The sequence below is a fragment of the Pipra filicauda genome, unplaced genomic scaffold, assembly GCF_003945595.2.
Source record: "Pipra filicauda isolate LSUMZ 115617 unplaced genomic scaffold, ASM394559v2 scaffold13_size5146498_pilon, whole genome shotgun sequence".
NCBI classification, from domain to species: Eukaryota; Metazoa; Chordata; class Aves; order Passeriformes; family Pipridae; genus Pipra; species Pipra filicauda.
The window spans coordinates 4,420,986-4,443,614 of NW_024103874.1; the positions used below are offsets into that span (position 1 = coordinate 4,420,986).

A 22,629-nucleotide genomic window follows, 5' to 3' on the forward strand; every position below is an offset into this window, starting at 1 on the left:
CAGAACACAGAGTGATGTTAGGCCTTAATATCTGAGAAAAAACATGATGAGCAGAACTGGTCCTTTGTGAAGAGCTTCAGACTCAAAGCCCCGGAGAAGTAGATCAAGAAATGATAGGAAAGTTTCTGATAAAGAGGAAAAATGCAAAGGTCTGTAGGCTTGTTTCCTCTATTGCATTTCTTCCTCTTACATGCACAGTTCCCACTGGCTCTTGTGGCAGATAAACATGGCTAGAATGAAGGGCAGGGAGGGAATCCTTTAACATAAAGTGGTGGCAAATGTAGAAAATCTGTACAAAGAGAGGCCTTTTTAACTTCTGGATTTAATGGCCTTTAGAAGGTCCTCATTTGAGGGCCACTGTCTTTCCCCCATATGTGCCATTAGTTACTATTTGCATCCAGCAAGGAAGTGGTAATACAGAAACACAAAATAACCTGTGAAATAAGATAATATTAACTGTGGTTAAATTACCAGGTGAGGGCTCTGACCTACACTGACCCTTCTATTCAAGATCCCAGAAGTAAGAGGTTTTTATTAAGCCCACTGCTCGTTAAGGAATAATTTTAAAATATCTAATTATTAGCACTGAAAACTTTTTGATACCAACGCAAAACCCCAAGCCCCACAGTAGCAGACACATTCCTTCAGCAAAACACATCACACATACATTACTTTGCTGAACCAACTCAAAGTTTTACGGGGACTCTAAAATTTACCATCTAATGAGAAAACCACATCAGCTGTTTTGCTAAATTTCTGTTCACGTTAATGAATAGTGACTCCCCAGTTGGTGGGTGTTGACCAGTGCAGAGTATCTCACAAACTGGTGTTCACCCAAAAACTCCCAGTAGGCATTTGCTGTCCTGCCATTGTTAATGTTTTGGTTATTGACTTTCATGCAGAGACATGTGATTTATGCAATTAGTTACAACGAATCTCAAACACTGAATAATCGAAATAAACAGCTTTTAAAAATCCATCAGGCAGGATATCTCATAAACAGCAATTACCAAGAAATCAGGTTTGAATCCCTGTAACAAACAGAGATCACGTCACTAATAAAACAGGGTAAAATTTTAATATGCTTTCAAGGCAATAAATTCCAGGAGTAAGTTAATACCATTAGTTATAAATTATTCTGTTTAGAATTTAGTCATCATAGAATAAATGCATTAAAATTTTACATTTTGATATGGGAATTTTACACAAATATAGAAGTTTTGCCTAACCTGGCACCTACACCACTCAGTTCAAAGAGATCAAATACTAAATGCTTCTTGGAATGGAGACACGCAGCCAGAGCAGCTTTCAAAGGTCAGCCCCCTTCTATCTCAATATCTATAAATAGGTTAAGTGCCTAATTTTAGGAACAACAAGATGTTGGCTGCAGTCTGCCACTATTGCTCAATGACACATTCTAAAAGTGCTACAAGCTGTGCTGGCAGAGTTAGAAGCTTTCAGTGCTAAATTATTTATAACAGTTATTATCCTATTATTCATTTGAAGTCCACGTGCTGGTTTTATTGAGTTACACCCTGTAACTAAAGCCATTAAAACAGGATATACTAAATATTAGTACTGGATTAATATTTGGTTTTCTTAGCCTTAAATGCATTTTTTTTTCAATATATCAATTTTGCCATATTTATGTGTATATTGGCCACATCTTTCCCTGTCACCAGCAGCTGGTAAGAAGTGACCTGCACTGTTAAAGACACACTCTCACCTCTGCCCACCCATGACAGACCCACGGGAATGGACTAAGCACACCTGTGGTGAGTTTTAAACTGAAGAGACCCATACAAGACATTGTATTTTATCAGTGCCATTTAAATCATTTGTCCCAATTAATCACGGGAGCAACGGACAACTGTCATCAAATTAGTGCCCCCTCAAGCCAGGGCTCCAGATCACTGCCAGCACTGACACTGCTCCACGTTCACGTTCCTTTGCTGAGTGGAACTGGCTGGCACAGAAAACCAGGTTTGTAACGCCATGTTCTTCTACTGCTGCTGCTTTTCCTAACGAGACCTGCTGAGGTGAAGACACCAAACTCCATTCACAGTTCAGTTAAAATTTTGGTCCTTTTGTTGCAATTTTTAAGAGCATTGCAAACAGCATGAGGAGATTTCATGCCTTCGTACTTTTGAAAAAACACAGTTCCTATTGTAAACTGCCCAAAAGATGTATCAGCATTTGTGGAATCCTTTGCTGATAAATGGCTCTTGTAGTAAAATTTCTCTATTTTAACTATGTAAGGTAGTTGTTACATTCCCAACATTGCCACTAAATCCCTCAGTAAAACACTATTAGTAATTAAGTTTGATTATACTGTTTTTTACAAATGAAAATGCTAAATAAAGTGTGTATGTGAAACAGAGGAGTGAATTCACATACAGTAAACCACTGCAAAAAGACGGTGCAGAAGAGCCCATGATACATAAAATCTGGTAAAAATATCTGAGATTAATTAAATATAAATGAGGATAACCTTCCATTTTTCTCTGTTTTTCAGCCACCCATGTCAAAGTTTTCTGCAGATCTTCTAGGTACTAGTGCAGTTCAGAAGTCCTCAGTTGTGTTCCAAATCCAGTCCATTAGAAAACAGGAGAAATTCCTAATCCATACTGGAACTGGCTGATAAAGCTGGAATATCTTCTAACTAGGATTTCTGGAGTGGCAGGGTTTGATTGTCCTCTCCCTCCTCCCCCCTCAGCTCATATTTATCAAACCATCTAAAGGCAAAGCTTTTCCTTGCTAAACTCTACTGGAAGGCACACGATTAAATTTAAGGAGACAATGACCACGTTCCACAAAATATTTTTATTGATTGTCAAAGAAAGAAAAAACAGTGAATTCCATCAGATGTCATTAAAAAGTGTGGATTACATACTGTGGTTTTCAAACATACACAAACCCAGATGAACAGCTTACCTGCTTCTTTTGATCTGGTTTTAAAACACGAACACAACTTGGCCCAGCTGTGAGGTAAAGGCAGCCAAGGGAGTTCCCAACAAGTGTGAACTGATGTCAGAACTCTAAGTGGGTCTTCTGTGAAACTGTTCCATCTCATGTCCTGCCTGCCCTTGAAGCCTTGTTTCTGCTGCTAGTATTTAACCCATTTGGCCTACAAATACCTATGTCAATTTGGAAACCTGACTCATAAGAAACTTGGCAAAACCAGGCTGACATTACAAATTCCTCTACTAAGAGTAAAGTTTGGCTACATTTGCCAACCTCCAGTCTAAGGTAAAGAGTTTCATTTGAAATGATAACTATAATGGAGAAGTAAAAGAAGTGTAAAAAGGAAAGCTGATATTTTCACAGGAATGCAAGAGGCAACAATCAGGAAAATGTCTCCCTAAAGCAGGTTATTTACCAGACCAGCTGACCTTTACAGCTGATTCAATGCCAGTCCCACCCTTGTACTACTGCCCAGAAAGGAGGGTATTTCTTTTGTTCTGCCTGGAAAAATCAGTCTGTTAAGACTCTACCTACAACCTTGTGCCAAGGTGTTCTGCACTTGGTGTTTTCACTTCTGGGCTATGAAATGGGAGTAACAGTTTTTGCCTACCTTTCAAGAATTCTGTGAGTTACAGACTATGAGGTGCTGAGATTTGACAATTCTGGCTATATTGCTATAATTTAGACAGCAATAATCCTGCCTTTTTAGCTATTGCTTAAAAACAACCACCTAGACTCTGCACTGCTCAAGGATGGATAAAACAGACTGGGAGTGTATGAGAAACATCTTGTTTGAGGATGCAGAGCAAGTGCCCTTGGCCATTTCATGGAGGAAGGGAGAGCACTTAACTCATGTTTCACTTGTTGTAAGTCATGAAAACCTGTTCCAGCCCCTGTTTCTCCAGCATATAATCTCTAAGAATGCTTTATTGAGTTTAGTGCTACACTTGTATTTGAGTAGAGGACACAGCTTTCCAGAAAGATCAGCTCCTGTATGTTGGTTGTTTCATACCCACCGTTTAGTGCTACCCATTGCCACGACAATGGAGTTCTACCTTCACTGGAACCTGCAGCTCTTCAGCTTCTCAACCTGGCATTTTCTATAATCCCTCAGATCCTTATTTGGAAATTAAGCATATGGACCTCCTCCATCCTCGGATGAAGATGACTTCAAATTTTGTAGGAGAAGGAGTGTTTCATGGTTGAATTCATTCTCAGTTCTTCTGCCACCATGTTCACCAAACACTACAGGTAATTTTATCCAAAAATATATATGCCTATAACAACTGCTGTCTGCCACCTACTAATCCTAAGAAATGGGAGTTTTTTAGTGTTTTGGGGTTTTTTTCAATGTAGTGGCTGTTCCCTATCCTTGATTTTACAGGTAAACTTGTTCTCCCAACAGCCTACGGGCATCTTGTTGGATTTCCAGTTTCTCCTATTTATGTAGTTTAAAATTGGTTTTATATAAAAAAATTTAAATAATGCTTACATTAAATATTCAACAACTTGTCTCAGATTGCCTTTTGTTTTTTGATTTTACCTAGCATTTAACCTCCCCTGTTTTGTGCTTACCTGGTCCCTCAAAGGGCAAGAGTTTGGAAGGAATTGGGTCCTTAGAACTCAGGGGGATCAGGTAGAGATCCTTGACATGTCTGTTGTTATTAGCTACAACACCAAAACGACCACGACTGCTAAAATAGGAGTAGAGAGAGATATAGGCAACCTCTTCTTCTTCTGTTGCAGGATGGAAGCGAATCAAACACAATTCCTGGAATACAAAAGCAAAGTAGAAAAAACTCAACCTGCAACATATCAGCAAATAAAATGGTAAAGGGCAAATTCCAGGGGTAAAAATGAACCGTACATTTATCACTCCAATTCTGCCTTCAGGGTAACACACTGGCTTTAAGAGTCTACTCTGTTCAATTTGTAACATTAAAACAGAATTAGGTGTCATTTTCAGAAACACAAATTACTTGTGTATCTTACATCAAACTAAACAGCCTGAGGCTCAAATAAAAAAGAAATGGAAAATTCTTAGTTTCATGATTATCTCTGTACACTGTGCATCACTTTTTCACTTCTGAAGCAATTTTAATATTAAAATCTATTACGTACATTAAATGATAACTACCTTTCCTTTAAGATTTCAATTTCAATCTTCACTATTTCAAATAATAAATAGTATGAAGATTTGACTACTGTGCAGGAGAGAGAGATTAAGAAGATTTGCAACTCAATTAACACATTTCTTCAATAAATCAAAAATTTAAAAGAAGTGGTTTTGGTAGTTTTCCAGGTGTGATCTATGTCAGTATTTGCTGTTTACTACTCTATATTATAAAAAGTTGTCCTTTTACATTGCTGTATATTTCTTCTGGGTTTTGCAAAGGATTTTAAATGAATACCTTAGAGAGTGAAGATTTGAGTTTGCCAACATAATCCCAGACTGTCTTCGGTGAGATCCTCCCGCCAATATGAATTGTATCAGGTAAATCCTAAACAAGAAGCATTACATGGTAATATGAGAAAAACCACAAATGAAAATCAAAAAAAAAGCAGTGCAGGTTGCCCCATCTCAGTAGCCCAGTGGATAATGCACGATTATATTTAGTAACTTTTAGAACATAATTTTCTGATTTCAGACAGGCTGTTCCTAAATTGAGGTGTTTAATTAGAATTCTAGTGAGCTTCCTGTCATGAGGACAGTGAGACTCATTTCAGCAAAAGCAATACCCAAAAGAACCACCAACCCTACTAATAAACTCCTAAAACACAAATTTGTGTTTGAAACTTCATAAGTCACATAAAATGCCCTTCAGAGAAAAAAGAGAAAGAAAAAGAAAAGCTCACTTATTTCAGTGTAAAGCTTTCTACTGCCTCATTATTTGAATGTACATCCTCCCAGAACCATATCATCCAATTGGTTTTATTTGAAAACTAGTAAAAAGGATGATATTTGTCATAAACAGCCAAACATAATTTTCTAACAGATCCTATCAGTGACCCATCTTGTGTGAGAACAGAACAAGGCATCCACTTCAAAGCACTGTCTCGAAAACAACGAAGCTGAAATAAAGCCACTATTCCATGTTAGATCCTAACATGTTGGAAGACGTTAGACTTCTTCACAGATGTGTGAGGAATTTTTAAAAGGCTGTGTTTTTTTCCTCAGCTACTTTTCCTATTACTGAAGGGATGCCATTTATAACTGCTACAGTTCTAATATAACTCTATAAACACACAGTGCCCCCAACCTTTCCAGCACCAGGAACTGCAGCACAGATCCCCTGCAAACACACACACACATCAGTGCTAACCTCACTAAGATAATCAAAGCACCCGGAGACTGGATATGCTTTAGTGACAAATTTGGCCACACTTTGCATGTTAATAAATCCTTTCCAAATGGTGTTGAGACGAGAGAGAAAGAGGGAAGTGTCGCTGTCCTGAGGTGAGCGTGGCTCTGCAACACTGCAAAACAAATCCAGACAGAAAGGTTACACAATGCAAATGAGGATGGACCCTTTTTTGTAAATTTTCTTCCCTCCTCCTACTGATTCAATACTTTCTTTTAAACAAATAACAAAATTTTTCCTAAATGCTTTGTTAACGTTTTCCACTAACTTGTTATTACTTAAAAACGCAACAAGTAACAGAAAATAAACTTGTAGCTGCAGACAGATAAAGAGATGCCAAAAGACATGACTTTTATAAAATTAAGTTACTACTATAACTGTTGTGATTCCGACTCCATAACAAACTAATTGGAATTATAGACTTCCCACTAATTAAGTCAAAATTATGCATCAGAAAGATTCTCAAGTAAAAGAATTTGCTATAAATAAAATTATTTCAAGTGCAATTGCACTAGGATATACTCGAGAGTATTTGTTTTTACTATTATATGTACTCAGAATAGGAAAGAATCCACTTCCTTCCAAGCTGATCAAGTGGTTAACTTCAGTTCATATTCGTAGATAAAAGTATTTTAATACAGGATGAAAATCTAGAAATGCCTTTAAACCATCTCTCCCAGTGTCAATATACATGCAAACTTCTAAGTCTGCATAATACCTCCAGTTTTATTTCCCTGCTGAAAGACTGTAGAATCTTTGCTGTCAAAATACACTCATGCTCTGAAAATTTTACCAGCTAGAGAAGGCAAATGAGAGATGGGAAATGAAAAATGTGAATCAGGCTACCTGAACTTTAAACCTGAACATGCCTTTTAACTGAGGGAAAGGGGATGGGACATGGAACTGTGAAGAGAACCACAGGAGGGACTGTGGCAGCCTGGCTGGCTGTGGAGGATACGCACTTGATGTTGGGTGACTGATGAACCGCCAGGTATCTGGGATCTGGTGAGGAGGACGGTTTTGTTAATATGGATTTGGGGACAGTCATAGCTGGTTTGGAAGTTTCCTGTTTGGTTTCCCCCGCTGAGACTTTCTCAGCTGCAGGCCCAGAACGCTGTGCCAGCGTCACAGTCCCGGAGGAGCCGCTCATGGCTGTCCTGGGGTCTCTGCCCGAAACCATCACGGTTGTGACAACTGGGCCAGCACAAGAGGCAGGGAAAGCAGAGACCTCTTCAGGTACAGCAGAGTCTGTGCTGTTCTGGCTCTGGCTTGTAGGAATGTAAGTTCCTTCTGCAGTTGGCTGAGAAACTGTTTCTGCTGCTGGTTCAACATCGATGTCCATCGCGTCCTCAGCAACGGGCTCTTTGTCAGGCTCTGCTGCCGGGGCTGCTGCAGGACTTTCATACTTGGGCTGGACTTCTGGCTTTGATTTCTGCTCCACCTTTTTAGCAGAAGCCCCTGGCTTCATCTTCTTAGGTGGTACCTCATCTTCAGATGCTGAAATCTGACCTATACATTTATTTCAAAAGCTTGAATTACTATTTAACAATAAAATAGTTTGGAGATACTATTTCAAAAAAACAAATAAACAACACTCTTAACGTAACAGTTCTTTTAGTTTGCCCAAGGTCAGCATTGTAAATACCTGTACAGATTTTGCAGTTCAGGTCAAAAAGATGGGCTCGATGTTGACTTGTTGTATCCTTCAACATGCTGCTAAAAACATCTAGAGAAGGAGCACTGTTCACATTGGGTGCAGTTCGGGTTGACTCCTGCTGTTCCTAAAAGTGAATAAAGCAAAAAATATTCCAGTTCATCATTAATGTCCACAATAAAGAAACACTTTGAAATCTGTTAATTAACTCCAGTTCTTTAAAAAAAAAAAACACATTAAAGTCCTTGGTCCTCATTTCATTCCAGAGTGTTTTGAAGTAGAGAGCTAATGTTCAGAAATAGAAGATTTCTCTATAAATTGACAGCAAGGGCTGAAAAATATGCAGCATTTTTGAAATGCCTGCAAAATATGCTTATCATTGCTTGTTGCACTCCTTCACACTTAAAGAAAAATGCTCATAGCACACCTACTAGGCTGTGATATCCCTACAGTTTAATGAAACAACCTGCACTTCTGATGACAGATTTGAAGCCCTAGTTGCCATTTCTCCCCCTCAGTGTCCTTGTGCTGAAGCAACAGCCCCAGTACTTACATCAGAGTCAGACACTGGGGGAGAATCTTCCATATTGACAACTGGCACATGTTCCCGTTTTACAGCCGTTTTCTTGATTTCCTGAGATTTGCTTCGTGACTCCACCAACTGAGAGAAACAAAACCACAATGGTAAAAGGTCCATATATTTAATTTATTATGTACTTTGTTATCGTTTGGCACATGGTAAAGGAAAAGACTATTGAAATTGAGTGTTATTAATTTAGTACAGGTGGTAAAGGTTGGCAAACTTGTATCTAAGGACACAGAGGAAATGATGTTACTTACTTCCTTAGCTGGTTTCTCTTTCCACACAGACAGTTCTTTAGACAAAAGTTCTTCTGGTTTCATTCTCACTAGTTTTGACAGTGAGATTTCCTCACGAAGGACACGATGAAAAAGTCCCTGAAAACAGAAGAATTTTGCTCATTATCCTCAATAACTCCCAGTATAACTGAATAGGAATGTCAGAAATTGAACAGCCACTCCTCTGCTTCAAATCTACTGTAGAAATTAAAAGGTTTCAAGTGTTCTCTAGTGAATATTTTCATCTGTACCAGCAGCTGTTTTCTTCTTTTAAAGCACAGATATCAGGTATCCAACACATACTACAGAATGTCACAAGAGGAGAAATAGATGAAGTCTGTATTTATTTTAAGAAAGCCATTCTGTAAATAAGTATTTCACACCAAATGCCCAAACTGAATAAATACCAATGACAAACAAAAGTAAGCTTTGAAATCCTACTTGGATAAAGCTATTGCTAAAAAGGTTTGAATGGCTTTATGATAATATTTTATAGTTTAATTTGTAAGTCTCTATCTTGAAGCTCTGAATGTTGAGGGTAGAGTCTGACATACCACTGAAGCCCAAAAGTACATTTCTGGATAAGTTCACTGTTTAAGAAAGTTCCAAACCTGGTTTTTGGGGTCCTTGAGATTGAACATGATGCTCCGGTATTTACTCTTGTATCTGTTGTCCGTAACTTGGAACAAATTAAACATCTCCTTTTCAATATTGAGTGCCACTTTCCCCACTTCACTCTCTGTCATGACCAGGTCATCACTGTCGTTGACTCTGTTGAAAACAAGAGCAGGTACATGCAGTTATGTCAGGTGTGAAAGGTCAGCTACAGTCACAAAAACTAACTTTTCAGAGCTGACTTCGGCTGCTCCTCACCCAGGGAGGGCTCCAGACTCCTTAAAATGACACCTGAGAGCCAAAGTCTATCTCAGGACCTTGAACTCAGCCAAACTTTAATTATTGCCCACAGATGGCCATGGAAGACAAGGCTTTGGGAAACCACGTCAGCCTTTATTCCTGCTCTTGGTACTGCAGTCAGGAGTTTCTCTGCCATGAGTGACACAGGGAGCCCAAGCACTTGAGTTTTGGTCCTAAATTCTCCACTGTGACCAGCATTTCCATTTCAGAGAGCAGTGCTCTATGATAAGTCTTGATGGGTGGCATTACCTTTAACAATCATCATGGGAAAATATGCCTTTTTTTGTGTTTGGGTTTTTTTTTTCCTTTTCCAAGTGATAGTTGCCCACTGACAAGAATTTCTTGTTGATTTTTATGCTGGGAGCAGAGGGAATCTCCCCCTCACTGAGCCTATAACCTTTCACTATATTTCCTGTACTATGTTCCCTACAAATCTACATCTCCATCACTGCCACCACCAGATTTTAAAACTCAAGAGCACCTGCATTATAAAAGCTTCTATACTGTAATTTAATTCTTCAACTGCAATTGCCTCAATATAAATGGGATAGTGAGGTTTCTTTTTTTAAAGGCTTTTTCACATACACATTTACTTTATATCACGAATTTTTATTTCAAGTATAAACCTGAAATGCCAATTGTACTTGTAGTAATCTGTAGCATAAATTCAATCCTTCAAAATTCTTTATCAACACATAAGAAAACCCTCTGCAGGTTAAACATTTACTTCTAGTTGTAGCGTCCTACATAAAATAAGTGCTTTGAATTCCCACCTCTTCCATAAAATTTCTTTCAGGGATCGTCGAATATTTTGTCGAATCTGAGAGTTGGGCTGTGACTGGACAGGGCTGGCTGATGCTTTTGTTTGACTGCTTCCAGCTGCAGCTGACATGGAAGGCAGTGAAGGCTTTTTGAGCCCTCCACCCAAACTGGAAGATGGAGCTGGTTTCTTGGAAACGGAAGAGCCAGGAGAGAGAGGTGACTGTTTGGAAGGAACACTGCCTGATGAAGCCCAAGGTTTCTTGGGAATGACACCTTTGAAACTTCCAGCAGGTTTCAGTGGTGGTTTGGTTAGTGTTGTGTTAGAGTAGGATGGGGACTTCTTGGAAGGCAGATTTTTGGGGAGAGAAGGTGACTGTTTCTCCATTATAGACACAACGGTCTTCTTTGATGCCAGTGAGGACTCTGCTCTATCTTCATTCCTTTTCTCTTCCCTTTGAGCTGTTAAAACAAATTAAAAAATACAATATTAAAGGCTTAACTTTATAACTTCCTACTCATGAAGACCAGGTACCAATCTATAAAGAAAAATCTGTCAAATGCCATCTCCAGAGAATAACTGCAAGCAGGCAGTTTAAGCTATTTCCTCTCACTAGCTTTCTTAAAAGTGATTTTAAAAAACATGCTGAGGTCGATAAAGGGTTTTTTTGGTTCAAAATTCTGCTTACAAGAAAAATGGGGGGGGAAAAAGGCACCACCTTCAAAGATTCTGAGAGGGATTTCATGGTTAAGCTTCAAAAACTCTCATACGTAGAAAAAAAAATATATATATAAGGCAATACAACTCACTATTTAAGCAGAAAAATTCTCATAGCACCTTACAGAAGCAGTTTATCACAGAAGTTGACCTGATCACAGAGTCCATGAATTTGAAACTGCACTAATATTACCTTTAGTATTATTGAAGTTTGATAAACCTATTCAGTTCCTAGCTAAATTATAGATTTAGAGAATACTTAAACATTAATACTGCTGCTTAGGCTGTAGTCATCTAATTCCCACCATTCTCAAGCTATTGCATTCACAGTATTCAGATTTTTCATTTAAACATTTTTTTTGTTACTAGAATAATTAATACACATCATACACAAGAAAATCTATGAAGTCTTAAGTAAAAGCTCCAGTTTTCCCACATGTTGAAGACATCCATCCATCCATTCGTATTCTGGTACTGATAGGAACAATTCAATGCAGTAAAAAAAGCCAGAAACACACCCCACCCTCCAGCAAACAAAACATCATTTACAAGACATCAGTCACAGTGGGCAAACACCAGCACAGAGATCTTGAGAGCTCAAAGAAAGATGAGTTCTGAGGGAAACCACCAAAAAGCAACTCCTAAAATAGTTGTTTCAAATCCTGTTGAAGGTTTTTAGATTAATTAGCCCACAAGCCCTGGGTGCAAAGTGCAGGATACTTCCTGGGCAAGATCAGGGAGTTTTAACTTCCAGTAACTTCACCAAGGACCAATTGGTCCCCCTTCACCTTCCATATCTGTTGAGAGCAGAAATCACTAGGAATGATCTAAACCATCCCATCTGTCTGTTCTGAGATGGACTTGAAGGGGACAAAGCCCTCCTGGGGGGTCTGGTTCAAGACACCCCACACATCAGCATAAGTGTCCAGTGGAATCATCCCTCAAACTGAGGAAGATCTGGAATGCTTAAGGGACATGCGATACTCACTCATTTCAGGAAGAAATGGCCTTGCAGCCTAAAGTTCAGCTACCCCTGGACATCAGCATATACTTCCAGCAAAGATCCTCCTCGCCCCTGGCCCTTTAACTGGCCCTCACTGCTGGCCCCACAGACACCAGTGGGAGACAAACCAAGAAATTATGCTGGACTTGACCTTTTGTAAGGTGAAATACAAGGGCGTGTGCTGAACTTCTGTTGGAACACAAGGAGAAGCAGCAGGACATCTAGAAACACTGTATCTTTACCCTGATTTTTTTCCTAGAAGCATTTTACAATTGAGGATTATTTCTGGGAGAGATTTAACTATTTATCAGAAGTGTAAAATAAAACCTGCTGCCACAGTACATTAAACCATTTCACAGGGTGTGATGATTTTGCCATAAAGAAGATTACAACTATTACCCTCATGCTATTCCCACAGTTTTCCTCAGAGGCTGGCTTTGGTTCCTGTCTGAGACAGGGAGACCTTTCGTATGACCCTCAGTGTCTCTCCATATGTCCTCCCTCTCCCCTACCCCACTAACACTATTCCAGTTGTCAGGAGGACTCTGGCACTCCTGTGAGGGAGGAAGGGGATAAGGAACTACTGCTGATGTTTTTCGTTTGGTCCAATTTGGTGCCCAGAACCTGAGAGGTCACCGGCCAACCTATTTTGAAGTCAGTCTTGAACAGAGCAGAGGCGAATATCCAAAACGCGCACACTGGTAACTCTGCAGGAATTACTCTACTTCCATTCTTTTTCCTGGTTTATTTTATCTTCTGCACAGAACAGTACCCTTTTGGGCAGGTGGGACAGCAGCATATTCTGTGACTTATCACAGAAAGGCAGGACAGCACAGCTTGGCTTTCAAAGCAATGACAGTAAATGTCAGTTCTCAGCACTAACACATTCAGTTGTTTTTGGCTTATAGCAGAAGTACAACTGTAAATTTGTACTTAATCCTATATCCCCTCTCTTTTTAATTAGTTCAACACATTTAACAAAAACTACACTGATAAAACTAAAAATAGCAGAACCAAGATGTATTATGTCCATCAGATGTTGCATATGAGAACTATACGCACACCTCACACCTTTCTGATACAAACAGCTATATCACAGTAAGATTATGAACTTGCAAAATAAATAAATAAATAAATAAAAGGTACTAGTACAAAGGTAGATTGAAGTTCCCAGGGTTGAAGGTCAGCCAAATCTGTAAGGTCCAAGGAGATGCAGAGGCATCCTTTACCTTTAGCCTGCCAGGTAACATCATGACTATTTAGAAAGGATTCTAAAGGTATGTAATTCTGTGCTTCTTCAGCCAATGGAAAAAATGCAAATAGTTCATAAGCGTCATGCAGGCCAGTTTCAAGCTACTGTATCCCAATTACAGGTGTCTCCCTAGCAGGGCCTGTTGACTAGAGAAGTGGATGGTAGATTCTGCATATACTAAGTCACATGTGGCTCCTTCAGTGCTTCAGAGTTGCCCAAAGGGACAGGTCACAGTAGTATCTGATGGACACTGCCCAATCATGTGCATGTTTTGATAAAGAACCCAGGCTACTTAAATCCTACATATGCAAATAACCTGTGACAGCTGTAGATGAACTTCATCTCAACAAACCCTCTTACACTGTTTTGACTATGAGCAACCAGAATTTTTGTCCTATCAAGTTTTGGTTTTCAGTGACAAGATCAATGTGCTGCCACATAATTAGCTGAAGGAACTCACTGTGTCCTTACACAGGTCTTGGATCCAATGCCCGGGAGCACCCAGAGGACAGTGGGGAAGGAGCAGGACTGCTTCTTCGGGTGGCAGCTCAACCCCCTACTGACCAACCCCCAACACAAGCACAGGCCAAAGCTTACAGCACCTCCTGACAGGAATGGGAACATTGCCCGTGTGTGTTTGGAAGCAATAGCATATGTGCTCTTTCCAGAGACCAGTATTTCAACATGAGGGGAATTTTACTTCTGAACAGATGCCAGGGTTGTTCAGCAAATGGATGGGACATATCATGGACCAGGGATTCCCTCAGACCACGATTTCAAAGTGCTCGGCCGTGAAATCCACGGGCAGCTTGAGGAGAAGGCACAGCCAAAGCTACTGTACACACCAGCCATTGTATTTTATACTGTGGGGGTTTGGTCCTTTCCATCAGTAGCTCCAGCGTACCTACAATAAATGCTCTTAAACAAATTTAAAATAAAAGGATGAGAAAAACACTGAACATCAGCCTACTCCGGCCAAGAGAATAACAGGGAGTTCCACCACAGGCAGATCAGTGCCAGAATAAGAAAATTAGTGGCTCTTCTACTCAGCACTTTTAACACACAGGTGAAACTCCTTGGTTTGATGTTAGAAAGTAACCATTAAACTATTTAAAACAAAACATTAATTCCTATTTGCCCCATTTTGTCCCATGGGACACTTCTTAGGACAGGAACCAGATCCTTACTGACTGGAGAGAGGGGTGGGCAGAAGGGACTGAGGTCCAGATGGAGCTGAGCCAGCTCATTCCCAGGGTGAAACCCAACGAATCCTCTGGCAGAAATCAGCGCATTCCTCCCAGGCTTAAGAAACAGCATTACTGTGGTACGTTCACTACAGACAGCAGTAGAATCTCTCCCACCAGATGTCAACAGACACAGAACCCCTCCCCTGAGGAAATTCCCCGTGCAGCAAAGCCATAGACATTACAACACACAGCAAGACAGAACTGCCACATCATCTGCTGTACAGACGAGCCCGGTGCTTACAGGTACTTGTGAACATCTCAACATGGTGTCTCAGCAGTGCCATGCAGTTGTGGAAGCCCAGTTCAGCAGGATTTCCAGTGTAGGGTTCCTTAGTTTTGCATGAAGGATTTGCAGGCTTGTATCACAGTCCCTAACTGACAACCAGAGGCTGTTTTACACCACCATCCATATTATCCAAAGGAAATTTCGCTTCCCCTCTGATCTTTTCAAAATATTTCTGTATAGCATTCAAGCCTGTTCTGGTTCTTCCCCCTTTCCCTCTCCACCCAGTCTTTTTTTGGAATAGTAGCTTTTGAAAGCCACTTCAAAAACTACCCCACCACCATCCCTGGTTTCTATTTAAATTATCTCAGTTGTGATGAGCTGTTTTGCTGGAGACATTATTTAGTATTTCCAGTTTTTAAATACCAGGAGAAATGTGCTATTCCTTTTCTCTGTATAGTTTTAAAATTATTCAAATCACAGTTCTTCAAAGAACTTTAACTTCTGGCTCTAGCTGATGCTAAAACTTTTAAATGCAATGCAGTTAAACCACAGGCTGTTACACCTGAAGAGCCCATTTCACAATGGCTGGTAAGGCTGGTTTTTGCCGTTTTAACTTTTTTTAAAAAAGATCACAGCTACTACTGCAGACATTAAAAAGACTGCTGTGAAATATATCTGGCAGCCATGAAAGCTGTTACAGAGTACTATGAGAAGTTTCTGTACAGAATTAAGATTTTGGCATAAGGTTGTTCATGCCCTACTGTCTCTAGTTCCACCTTAACGTTTCCCTATGTTCTCTTCCATCCACATTAATCTACTTTATCCTTCCCCCAGGATGAAATTCCTCCAGGCAGTGTGTGAGGAGCCGACAGCTGCATCGCGTCCTGCTTGCACAGGACCATCCACAGTGGGAGCGCAGGCCCAAGGGAGCAGGACGTCGGGAATCGATCCCTGGAGGAGACACTGCCCAGCACAGAGGTAGCCCAAGCATGTGTGGGTTTTACTGTTCCTTTTCAGACTTCTCCATCACTAGAGTTTTAGGGACAAAACAAAACCAAAACCCCACAACTAACTTTCAGGCTTATGCACAGTATACAAGTTTGTGTGGCACAACAGTAAAAAAGCTGGTAATTAACATTTTTCTGTAACAATAAAAATAAATCTGTAAAATTCCACAGTAGGAATAATTAAAGCTAAGAAAGAGAACAGCTCCTTGTGATCCACCTGTCCAAAAGTGGATCATTTACTACACTTCGAAGGATTTGTATGTCCTTAAAGGAGGAGGGGGGGGGAAATCACACTAATGCAGCATTGCAGCTGTTAAAACCCCCAAAATACCTGTTAGAAAGTATTGACACAGCCTGTATAAGGCTGGACAGCACTGAGCAATTATGTACTGTGAGAAGAGCTGATCTCCACAGAGAGGCACCTGCACTGGCCTTCACAGCAGCTCAACCAGCTGAGAGGAATGCAGGTTGCAGAGCCCAGCAGAGGCAGTCAAGTCACCTGCTCAGGAACTGCCCTGCCAGCACTTTGGGTGTCACACACAGCTTGGCCTCACAAGTCCCGCTCGGTCCTGTGGCTCCTCTGGCTCAGACACAGGTGGCTGCAGTGGCCGTCCCTGCGCCGTCGCTCCAGCGCTGCCGTGTCCGGTGCGGGTGTAGGGAAGGTGAGGGCAGCCCACTCTGGCACAGAGCACAGCACAGCAGCACAGGCTCCTGGCCTACAGAAGATGAAATAACTCTCCTGTATTCACCAGTTACCTAAGAACTGCATTTCTCCCCTCTGTAAAACTGTTGAAGCAGAGGATGGGCAGGATTTGTCAACCTTAGAACTGATGTTGTTCAACAGCTTCCCTGTGCCACTCAGCCTTGTCCTGAGTGGACTTGTCCACGCAGGTGTGGCCCTTCCTCCGTGACTTAACAGAAATAACCTCAAGAGAGCAGAATTTAACCAAACCCCATCACCCCGATGCAGAGGCTGACATCAAACTTTAATCCACGATTCTTCTGACGTGAAATCTTTTGATGCATTATCCAACTTATAAACCTGAACGAAAGACACAGGTGAGCTGGTGCTTTAGCTGTCAGTCCTAAAGCACTCCACAACGGGAAGCTACTTACCAGCTCCGAGCCGTCCCCCGGGAGCAGCTGTGCCCAGTCCCAGGCTGGGGCCGTGTGTCGCAGCCGCTGGGTGCCCCTGAAGCCCCCTCTGGTGGCACCGAGCACCGGTGCCCGCGGCTGTGCAGGTGAGGGGCTCTGGAACCGCTGCAGCTCCTCGCCTGTTCAACTGTTCTGACACCTGCTTTTGCTGGACTTTCGGTCATTTCCCTTAAACCCAGCTTACTCCTAGTTCTAACTCAGAAGTGTTGAACTACTCTTACAGCAGTTTCAGTGTTAGTTTTCCCTGGAAACTGCCCACAGGTCTGCTTCCACTTTCCAGACGGAAATCAGTTTATTGAACACTCGTGTCTGAGGTGTGCTGCCTGCCCTGCTGCTGTTCTCCTAAAGACTCTATCAGCTCTAATTTGCACTGCAATTAAGCTGCCTGTGTGCCAAGCCTTTACATTCAGGCACACAAAGAAATCAAACCTGTCTTTAAATTTAGGAGACTCAGAGACAAGAGCCTGCTGTTTCTGTGGTGATTTCTCTGCATTCAAGCCAACATGTAACTCTAAGCTCATGCAAATCTGTACCTTTGACATATAGGCTTTATTTTAATCTACCTGAGATTATAGTGATCTATCTGACCTGTGTTAGACGACTTCATTTTCAATACTACCCCGCACCCCGAGTGAGAGAGAGGCACTATGTGCTGCTGCAAAAAAAGGGCTTATTTTCCAGACTGTTCATGGATTGGTATCATCACTCCTTGCAGGGACAGGCCATCTTCAGGTTCCAAGTTCAGCACAGATCGGACACAGCAAATCAGCAGCAGACTTGACTCAAAATGCAAGTGAACATCTCAAAAAAACCCTTTTATTTGGGGACTAGCAAAGAACTTTTTCACTGGCTATGCAGTCAAGTGACCAAGTTCAAAGAACTGAAGTAAAATTAGTAAAAGAAAGCAAAACAGCAAGAGGGTGGTGAGTGTTTTTAATCAAACTTTCATCACTTTCAGTGTTGATGACAAGAGATAACCACCCTCATATGCATAGTGCCTCTGTAAGTGATACCAGGTTTCTGCCCCCCAACCCTTCCCCTCAGCAATGGTTCCTCACACTGAAGCCAAGCACCCCTGATGGCAGGAGTGCTGGCCTGCTGTCTCCAAGTGCCTTGGGGGTGTTGGGTGCTTCGAAGGCAAAATAGGAACATGCCAGGAGCAGGGACCAGCCTTCCTAACTTAAAAAGACAGGGCAAAAATCTTCACACAGCTGAGTCACATGGCAGGTGTAACATACCTTGCAGAGCAGAGACAGGGAGCTCCAGCAGTTCACAGCCAGGAGATGATAATGGCTCCCCAAGGATCCCACTGCTCCTTTTAGCTGGCTGGGTCCCAGGGGATATTGGCTTCAGCAGCCACTATGGTCTGCCTCACTCCACAGGCAGGGCTCAGGCCCTGAGCCAGCCCCTGGACCAGCAGACCCCCAGGCCAGCATAGCCCTGCCAGCACCACGATGGGAGTTCAACAGTGGAGCTGCCGTGTTACACCAGCCACTCCTGTACTATGACCCTTCCAAAGCCAGAAATTCTCCAACATGAATTTCTCAGAAGTTCTGGCAGACTCATCTTGGGTATGCTCATCATTATTTGGTCTTGCAGCAGCCTTCCTGAAAACTCCTCTCGATACAAAGGTTTAGGCCAGGCCTACACACAGGGCAGCCACATGTCCAAGAAAATGGCCAGTAACAAAATAAATGTTACATTTTATTTCCCCGGTACTATTCAATACTTAGTGCCTCTCAGTATGGACCTACATTGCACAATACAGTATTAAGCAAAGACACCTTGGCTTTGTAGGAGTTAATTCAGGTGCCAGAAGTAGTTCAGTTATAAGAGTATGGAACCTGGCAGAGCCTAGTTTTTTCCATGGGGTAGCAGTCAAACCCAAAAGGCATCCAGTTTAACTACAATCAGTCCCTGCAGACGAACATACGTATGGCTTAAGAAGCAAAGTTTAAGTAAAATATATTTTAACAGTTAAGCTAAACCAAGAGCAGTATATCCACATCCACTGCACTCAACTGAGTCAACTCTTCAGCTGGTGCAATCTTGCCCAAAGAGCAGCATTAAATTGGCACCAGCCTGTGTGCAGACAAAGCCTTACTTTCTTCTCTTCACAACAGTACTTACAGTTCCCTACACCACTTTCACACTCTGAGCCATAACTCCTGTCTTTACTGTACTCTATTTTGCCCCTGCTCTCTTTAGAGTGGTATGTTTTCTTTCTTTCCTGCTCTTATTACAGAGAGGAAGAGAAACAGATACAAGAAAAAGCATACATAAGTGATGCATGCTATAATCCTGGCATTTCAATATGCACATTTTCTGTTGGTGGGGTAACCCAGTATCACTGCGTTCCCTTCACAAAGGCTCCATATTTTGTTAGAGGTGTACAGGAACAAGGAGTCCAAGATCGTTAACTATACAAGCAAACACTATTCACTTTGTGAACAGCTTGAGTGCAGAAAAGTTCAGCTGCAGAAGAAATGAAAAAACCTGAAAGGGGATAACAAAAGGCAACTTTTATCACCAGAGTCAGGGCTCCCACTTCCAGGAGGTGGCAGCGTTGTCTCTTCGTAATTCCCCACTGGAAACCAGGAGCGGGATCACAAACACTGTGGTTTTCTCTGAAGGAAACAGTCCCACTCTCACCAACTTCTGTGAAATACTGGTGTCAAGTAAGATATTACCATAAATCGCTATAAATTCACACTTTCCCTGTCTGCAGTTACGTAAACAGAAGTTTAGAGGTTTGATGTGACAAGTGCTTTTTACTCTGAAGTTCCGCCACAAGAACAATTAATAGGAAATACATTTAATGTTAGGGTTTTTTAAATCTAATAAACCCTGCTCAGACTCCTGTATGCTTAGTTGCTTTTCTCAATAAAAGCAGTTAAGATGTTTTAGCACCTGAATTGAGTAAATTATTAGTTCCTGTATTCTTTTTAAGTCTAATAAGTCAGGTGAACTTCAAAGTGAATACGTAGTACATTTATGATTGGTTAGTTTAAAAACTGGGATACTGCAAATGTTTACCCTCTTCCCCTCCCCTTTTGGATATGTTTTCTATTTCAAAACTGCAGATACATTTGCTGCTGATTTCTATTTGAGAATTAACAGCAAAAATACAGAGAAAAAAAAAACTATTTTCCAAGTGTTGCTCTGTCAATAAAAACCTGAGTTCAAGTGCTTCAGACATCCACTGATGCTGCTGACAAACACCTGCATCAGCAAACTTCATGTCTGGACTGTTCCTTTTCTCCATTTCCACTGGGCAGCAGTGAATGCAACGGACAAATTTTGTATTAAATGCAATATATGACACAAAAGCCCTCAGCAGAGCCAAATAAGCAGTGGACACAAAACTGCTTTTATGGTTCCTTTGTGTAAAAAAGTGTTTGTATTATGCTGCTTTAAGCTTGTGCTCTGCTAGTGTAATTAAAGATAACACTTCCTATTATTATAAGATGTCAGTCTGCAAGCAAAACTGACACGTTTCAGAAATCATGCTGGGTGGTGCTTCCCCAAAAACACCACAAAGATCTTCCTAGATAAACCAGAGCCTGGTTTGCTTTCATCTCCTGTGACATGAACATGAGCTCACATGACAAAGTCAGGATTTCTATCATAACATGGACCCCTGAACGACATTCATAGATCTCAACAATCCACACACTTGTATCAATTTGGAAGCCAAGATGATTTCTGAAATTCAGTATCAAAGGATATTAAATGGATTCCAATTTTCCTAATGGAAGTAAAAGAGGCTCTTCTGAAAGGAAATGTGGCTCATACCCAATTGCCTCTTATATGTGTAGTTCAAATACTGGCTGCAACTTTAAAAGTACTTGTATTTAATATTCACTTATCAAAGCAAGTTCAAGGTATTTCCCACTCTAGTTACTAAATGAACCAAAGGGATTATTTTCACTGGGCACATAAAGATGGCAGACAGTGTGACTAACCAGGCACCAAGTTTTGGTGTACAAAGTCACTTCCAAGTACAGCTCTTAACTCATCCCCCTAAAAAGCCACAGAAAAATTAAGAAGAAACACAAGTTAATGGAGTAACAGAAGAAAAAAACCCAACACTGAATAACTGCACAGCACTAGCACTAAATATCCCTTTTTTTTAAATAAATGCAGACAAGGTTGGGAGGAGAAAAGTGGGCCTGGTGGTGGGCTTAGATGTAAATTTACTACATGCTCCTACCACCCAGTACTTCTTTAGGAGTGGCTTGATTTTCTTCTTGGTACCACTTAACAAAGCTACTGTCTCATGTAATAACAAAATCCTTCCATCTGACAAGTACAGAGTAAATGTATAAAGTAAATCCATGTCAGAAATGATAAACTGACTAATAGAAAGAGTCTTACAGAGAGTAATTCTCTAATCATGTTAAGTTTCCTTAATTCCTAAAAGGCCTCGTGCACTGAAGTTGCAAATAAGGATTTGCTGAACACGGCTGGAAGCTCTGGGAGAATGCAGGCAGCACCTGAAACACTGCATTTGGAAAGATCCCATCCTTTGCCTCCTCTGGACTACAAGTTCTTCATAACCAGTGTTCAGAAATACTCATTTCTAAACAGGGAGTCACTTTAAGATGTGCCTAAAGCAGATTATATGTTTGGTCCAATAAATGTGTTTTCCTTGGCAGATTAGCTCAGACTTAAAGACTTCTCACTTTTGGATACCTGAAGAGAATTGAGAGGACTCTCATGAATTTCCCTAAGGCTGTAACTTCTAGGTTTTGAACAGCTTATAAAGATTCCTTAAATAAATAAAATCTGGTAGAATACTCTTGCAGATGATGCACTGGCAGCTTCTCAGGAAGATAACAGTTCAAAATCATCCATTAAAAAGCAGGACACATTTTTTCACGAATATATAAGACCGTTTAACTGGGCATTTAGCACAGAGTCCCCATCTATCAGTGCAACTTACCTTAATAAAAGCAATCTCAAGTTCTTCTTTGCATTTGATATGAGAGTTCTTCATCACACAAACTGGGTTGTTCTCTGTTTGTTACTAATACATATATTTTGGAACCAATTTAACTATTTAGCTACAGGAATCCAGTTTTCTATAGGAATTGGTTAAATCTGTAAAACCTCCAGTGTGGTAAAACTTTAAAGCAACCTCCCCTAAAAAAAACCCTCATTCTTTGTGTCTCAAAACCTGTATTCCTGTCTACTGAGAAAAAACCCAAACCATATAGCAATAAGGACATTTTAAGTTAGATGGTTCTATGAACATCTGTAATTGTATTGAATAGTCTTTCTCTCTGAATCTTACTTATGTTTAAAACAGAATTTTTTTTCTGATAAAAAAGCTAAAGTTTCTTTAAAAGAATCTTAAAAAAATGCAGGTTAATTAAAGTAGGTACCTTCAGGGATTTCACTATAAAAGAGGCACAAGGCCTAAATAACAAAATACTTAAGGAAAAATTATAACCTGATGGGGGCAGACAACATTAAAATATACCTGGTATGTCTACTATGTACTATG

The 22,629-nt window shown here is 40.7% G+C and overlaps 1 protein-coding gene across 4 annotated transcripts in view; it reads right to left on the reverse strand.

The window, feature by feature from the left end:
- DIDO1 (death inducer-obliterator 1) overlaps positions 1-22,629 on the reverse strand; it is a 50,049-nt gene that overhangs the window by 5,864 nt on the left and 21,556 nt on the right. For 3 of the 4 annotated variants that reach the window (XM_027710641.2, XM_027710640.2, XM_027710639.2), the window contains exons 8-16: positions 10,527-10,974; positions 9,450-9,609; positions 8,821-8,937; positions 8,534-8,641; positions 7,972-8,107; positions 7,289-7,835; positions 6,288-6,441; positions 5,376-5,465; positions 4,540-4,735 (exon numbers count right to left, since the gene is read on the reverse strand). In XM_027710641.2, coding sequence (XP_027566442.2) covers positions 4,540-4,735; positions 5,376-5,465; positions 6,288-6,441; positions 7,289-7,835; positions 7,972-8,107; positions 8,534-8,641; positions 8,821-8,937; positions 9,450-9,609; positions 10,527-10,974 — 1,956 coding nt within the window. Of the gene's footprint in view, positions 1-2,803; positions 4,736-5,375; positions 5,466-6,287; positions 6,442-7,288; positions 7,836-7,971; positions 8,108-8,533; positions 8,642-8,820; positions 8,938-9,449; positions 9,610-10,526; positions 10,975-22,629 lie in introns of those variants that run through there. The other variant, XM_027710643.2, reaches the window with a different exon arrangement.